Source organism: Prunus avium, chromosome 3 (genome assembly GCF_965620075.1).
Source record: "Prunus avium chromosome 3, drPruAviu1.hap1.1, whole genome shotgun sequence".
Classification (NCBI taxonomy): domain Eukaryota; kingdom Viridiplantae; phylum Streptophyta; class Magnoliopsida; order Rosales; family Rosaceae; genus Prunus; species Prunus avium.
This window is the reverse complement of record NC_142286.1, coordinates 6,821,780-6,827,553: the sequence shown is the minus strand read 5'-3', so window position 1 is coordinate 6,827,553 and position 5,774 is coordinate 6,821,780. Positions and strand designations below refer to the sequence as shown.

General features: G+C 33.2%; 1 protein-coding gene across 2 annotated transcripts; it reads right to left on the bottom strand.

Moving 5' to 3' along the window:
• Positions 1-376: 376 nt before the first annotated feature.
• On the bottom strand, positions 377-4,959 carry LOC110750049 (uncharacterized). Of its 2 annotated transcripts, XM_021950308.2 has the most exons (9): positions 4,777-4,959; positions 3,952-4,140; positions 3,138-3,217; positions 2,059-2,118; positions 1,642-1,875; positions 1,511-1,573; positions 911-979; positions 760-805; positions 377-669 (listed from the first exon to the last, which is right to left on the bottom strand). In XM_021950308.2, the coding sequence occupies exons 1-9, from the start codon at positions 4,784-4,786 to the stop codon at positions 599-601; spliced, it is 822 nt and encodes a 273-aa protein (XP_021806000.2). In that variant the 5' UTR covers positions 4,787-4,959; the 3' UTR covers positions 377-598. The 2 variants fall into 2 exon arrangements, with proteins under 2 accessions (XP_021806000.2, XP_088106033.1); XM_088249907.1 differs by lacking the exon at positions 4,777-4,959 and having other exon boundaries at positions 3,952-4,156.
• Positions 4,960-5,774: the final 815 nt, after the last annotated feature.

Sequence of the window (5,774 nt, the reverse complement as noted above, 5' to 3'; positions counted from 1 at the left end):
AGCGGCCAATTTTAATAAAAGTTTTTACAGATTGCAACAATATGGATAATATTGAAATGTAAACACAAAAGTTTTGTCTCCTTTGTGAGAGCTAATGAGGTCAGTTGGTCCCACAGAAAACCGCCCTTATTCAGATCTAACTTCATTAATTAGATCGAATTCAAATCAAAATCCAATCGTTGACACATCTTTCAGCCTGTATGTTTAGAAGAGGTATAGTCTTTACAATCATGTATCAGATTAACTCAGCTAGTTCTTCATAAAAGCTACTAGAAAAACTAAACAATCATATCCTTCTTCAATCGGCTGTAAAGGCAAAAACGAAGCTAATTGCGACATGGGAATTGATTTGTGTTAAAAAAAAAAAAGTTATAAATTTCATGCCAAGATGTAACACTATATTATGTCCCTTATGTAAATAAAGTTGTGCAATGCTAACTCTGCAACAACATTGTACAAAAAACACAGTACACAATGCATATAAAAAATAACTGGCAAAATATTACTGTTAAAGAAAGAAGGAACTGAACAAATAAAAGAAAACTAGAACAAAACTGCTTCCTTTATTTTTCAATACACGAAGGAAAAACCAATCTATCTACTGAAGTTTCTTAATCCCAGGAAATGAGGGGAGAACTGCAATGAGAGCATCACCATATCCAACGGGATCTGTTAAGAAAAAATAGATTAGATGAGAACTTCTACCAGTGGTATCAACAAAATCCTGCAGACAAAGAACTGAAACATAGCGAAACGTACCGCCATCTCCTCGTAGTATCTTGATGACCTCCCCAGATACATCAGACTTGGAAAAAACAATGAGTGAGTCAAACACTACGTTAAATATAAAGGACAACAGCTGGGAAGAGAAGAGAAATCAAACACCCTGCCTCTCTCAACTGACACACACCTCAATTGGTAGCTCTCCACCAAGCTGTTCTATGTAGCAAATCACTTGGCCTTCCTTCACTATTTGCTTCTGTTATGCAAAAATTAAAAAATCAGAAAAATCAGTTAAAACACTAAGCATGGAAAAATGTTGTTATATTTTTTCAATGATACAATCGAGCAAAGTATTTAGGGTGTAGGCAAGAGGAAAATTTTATTTATATTAGTCCTTGCGAGATTCTATTTTGAGATAGCCTAATATACTAGAGTTTCTTATTCATATTGAGATACAAAATTATTTTTGAATTAAAAATATTGTTATAATTTCATCTGTTTTTTCCATGTTTTACATCACTAAGCTTACATGGATTATTGATGGCTCACAAGTAACAGCATAATGAACCTATACTAAGCCGAGAAATAAACAAGCTAACAAGTACACTGACGGAGACAAAGAGTCCAAAATGAAGCACGAGAAATCAAATTTGAGTCCCAAATCCCAACAAGACATCCCTACATCCTGACTGTGTGCCAGCCAAGTATTTCCATTAATGCCTTTAAGGAAGCAGGAAATTCAACAATTCTTTCGTTAAAATTAACAAATTTGCTGAAAAATATGTACCTCTTTACATGATGGCGGAGCACGCTTCCCCTTTATCGTTCGAGATCTCCTAAATAACCCCACCTGCACCATTGGTTGTTTTAGTATCCAGATTTTATAAAATGACAGAAACATTTAATTTGGGTTCTTACTCGTGGAGAATGAATTAACACCAAGCCATCATCTGCAGCTCTATCTAGCAATGTCTGGATATTCCTTGAAGAATGTTCTTGTCTAGTGATAGCTAAAGATTGTGTAGGAACTGAGCCATTCGAAGCAGGTGCTTCAGCACTTGCATTCACACTAACAGGAGCAGGACTTGGGGGAGGTAGAGTGCTAATTTTTCCAGTCAACTCCCTCAGCACATGTAACCGAAATCCACCGATCTGATTATATGGTTGGAATGTGTGAAATTAATAATAGACAGAACGGAAGATAAATCAGCAGCATCCAATACTAATAGGAAGCATAAGGAAAAAAGGGAGGGGTTGTGAACGGAATATTTATTAGTTGTTAAAAAAAAAACAATTCATAATATAAGCACCATTAAGAAAAACAGTCTTGCTTACTTTTAATTCGAACTCAGCAACTGAAGTTGTATCGCATATTGTTGTGACCAAAGATTCTACCTGCAAACCAAAGTAACCAAAAGACATGTTTTAAACTCATAAAAATGCTTTTGCATTAAGTGAGGACATGCATGCGTTTGTGAGTATGTAAAGAGAAAATTTTAAGATGAAAAGTATGTTGGCCTAGTAATAATAAGGGAATTGCATGGCAACGTTAACAGAAGTAAATTTGAACAGAAGGAAATATTATTGGGGAATTTTACAAGAAGCATAGATAAAATCAGTGAATCAATATTTTCTTCAAATATGAGCTTGAAAGAAAATAGGGTGTGCATGTATTAAGATAATAGTTAAGGAAACAAAAATGTAGAGGAATTTCACGAACATTATGGGGATATTTCACGATACCATCCAGGTCTATAATAATCTGACCTAGCAATACATATTTTCAAGTCTAAATGGATTAAAGTTGTCTTTTCTTTTTCAAATTTGAAGTACCATAAAGCATGATTTTGTGATGTACAATAACAATAGCAGAATTATTACCCACAAGTAGTGATGAAAATAAAATGCATGCAACTTGTGGTTTATAGTATTCTACCAATAACCTATTTTTCCATCCCTCTTTTTCAACACAAACCAAAGAAAATAAACTTGTGTATTTGAATGATGCAACTATTCAAGAAATCTAACACACGAAAAAAACTGCAGAGGCTGCACAAGATTTTTTTTTCTTTCTAAAATAGTAAATTTGAAGTGTAGGGATATGCTCTTTAAAGATGGTGATTACAACTATCTTATGACACCCTAGAAATAGAGAACTCGGACATCTACATGGTGCATAAAAAATTGGCATGATACCAGAAAGGAAGGCACTTACATTTTTCTCTCTGTTTTATTATTTGATATATAGAAAGAATAACCAAGCAAAAATACTTCTTGGATCATAAGTCCTCCAATAGTAAAACTCCAAGAAACAACCATTACTATATTCACAACTCCACTAATCTTTAAATATGTGCCAATGGGAGAAAAGGGATATAGAATTAATAAGGGTCTCTAATTATTAGTGAACTTACCTCGTCAAAATTTGGAATGAGCTGGTTTGTCGAACCAGAATCTCTACTCTCTGCAGGACCATCTTCTACACTTGCAGCAGCTGTTACATCATCAACAGAATGATGATATGAGATAGACTATATGTTAAAGGACCAGATATTATCATGTTGACATAATACTAACATTTACAAATTAATGAAACTTACTATTTCGTCACTCAATACTGGACAAGAATCGCAAAAGTTTTGGCCTTGCAAATCCCAAGATAATGCCTACTTAACTTTTAATCACAGGGCATATTAAAGATGACCAAATATGACTTATGGGGTTTCAGGACCTACATAAAATTTTGGGATTGGCAATAGTATACCATATATGAATAGGCCAGTAATTTGGATTTATTAGAAAAAGATAAACAAACTTCATTCATCATTTCAACACTGAACTGAACAATATAATAGGAAGAATACAAGATTGTAAAATTCCATATAAAGAAAATTGGCGTATGTACCTAGACAATGTAACTTAAGAACAATGGCTTATTTACCTTTACAAAAATATTTTGTAAAGTGGATAGAAATGCACTAGTAAATCTACCCAGATTCTCAAGTAATCAACTTCCATGTCATTTTCACTTCAGTTTCACAAAATTTACTAAGCTTAAAAGAAAAATGGATTATCATGTAATAGCATGTATATATTTATACACGTGCATTAGTGAGAAGTCATATAATCCAACAAACTTGATGTTTTGAGTGCCGATAACCAAATTCCAGATTTGATGTATTACTGAGGGAGGAAAAGCAAACAAATATATCAACAAAAAGAACTTACACAGGGTTTCTAAAGATGGACCACTGTGTGCACGTAATACTTTGTCTGGTCGTCTTGATATTGACAAACATGGGTACAATTGTGGTTTTTGCCCTGTCCAAGGTTTTAGACCAGATGATTGTAGAATCCCGACTCTTGTTCTACCGAAGTTCAAGTTTGTAATTTTGGCATTCAATGTCCCTAGGCTACCTGCCACCCAAATCATATCACAAATGACTAATAATAAGAAGAAGAAATTCCTTCATTTCTATTTCATTTTCATTTGGTTTGCATTCATGCTTCTGTACATGAATAAATAAGAATCACGCAGGGAATAGACAAGCTTTATATAAGAAATGATAAAATCTACTAGAAACGAAGCAGACTATAAGACCCTCAAATTAACTTTCAAGTAGAATCTAATGATGCACTACACTTGTAACATAGATGCTTGAGGTCAGTTTTTCTTCTCCTTCTTTATCTTCCTCTATCAGTTTTTACCATTTACTTACCAGTTACCACTAGGAACCAGAACAATTGAATTCAAGAATTTAGATTCACAAGGGAGTAAGTGCAATGTTTCAAACATGCACTAATTACTGCTGCAGCAATATGGTTAACCTTTTTTCATGAGCTGTGCCAAAAACTTCAATGGCTATAAGCAACAAAACCCTGTAATCCCAACCCCCAATTCCCAATTCCTAACTATAACCATAAATCAATTTACCCAATACCCCATTTCCCCATAATCAAAATAATGTATATAGACATGTATAATTCACAACAAGAAGTAAAATCAGATTTCTCAAGTATATGTGTATCTGTGTGAAGGAGACGGAGACTCACAGGAAGCCATGAAGATGCTTGAGAAACTTCACAGAGAAAAACCCAATTTGAAATGTCAGTGCAAACAAACTCAGCAGAAGGCAGAAGAAGAAGAAGAAGAAGGCAGAGAGTTGAGGCGGTGAGAGCCGAGCGAGACACACGGCCGTTAAGTTCCAGAAATGACAATGGAATATAGGGACCAGTTAACCACTAACCAAACATACAGCTGGAAATTGGATTAGTACCTCTGGCGAACCAGCCCAAGCCCAAATCCTGTTTTTCCTCAAAATCTATGCCTTTTTATTTTAATTTCTTGTCATTTTTATGTGAATATATAAAATAATAGAGGTAGAACTATAAATATTAAATAGTTTTTTAAGATTGAAATTATCTTTCCGGAAATATGTTGATCCGATCCGATCACTGCCAGTCCTCGAACCTAAGACTTGCTGGGCTCGTTTGGTACACAGGATTGGCTTGGACTGGCTTGGACTAAATTTAGTACCATGTTTGTTTTATCTAATCCTAGTCTTAGATGGGATTGCTAATACCGGGCCCACCAAAAACACCTCCTTAGGAGGGGACTACTAATCCCATGTGGAAAGGGAGGATTAGCTAGTCCTAATGGTGACCAATGTATAAAATGCATATATTATATTGTAAAATTAATAACATATATTATTATTATTAAACTTACTTACACATATACTATAATGTACATATATACAAGTATATACACATAAATATATCATATATGTATATATGTATATATATACATACACATATATACATATATAATATATATAATATACATATACATATATACATGTATATTATTATTATAATATACCCATATACACATATACATATTAATATTATAATAATAGCATACGTGTATATATGTAATATATATTATAATATAATATACATATATTATACATATATTATATATATAATATAGCATAGGTGTATATATATAATATACATATATATATGTATATTATATATATATATACATG

What these genes read in the sequence shown, in the direction of transcription:
- LOC110750049 (XM_088249907.1), bottom strand. Translation starts at nt 4,156, where the DNA reads ATGATTTGGGTGGCAGGTAGCCTAGGGACATTGAATGCCAAAATTACA. An exon ending in TGTTAATTCATTCTCCACGA is followed by an intron (nt 1,574 to 1,641) that starts GTAAGAACCCAA and finishes CCAATGGTGCAG; the next exon opens with GTGGGGTTATTTAGGAGATC. An exon ending in GATACTACGAGGAGATGGCG is followed by an intron (nt 670 to 759) that starts GTACGTTTCGCT and finishes TTTTCTTAACAG; the next exon opens with ATCCCGTTGGATATGGTGAT.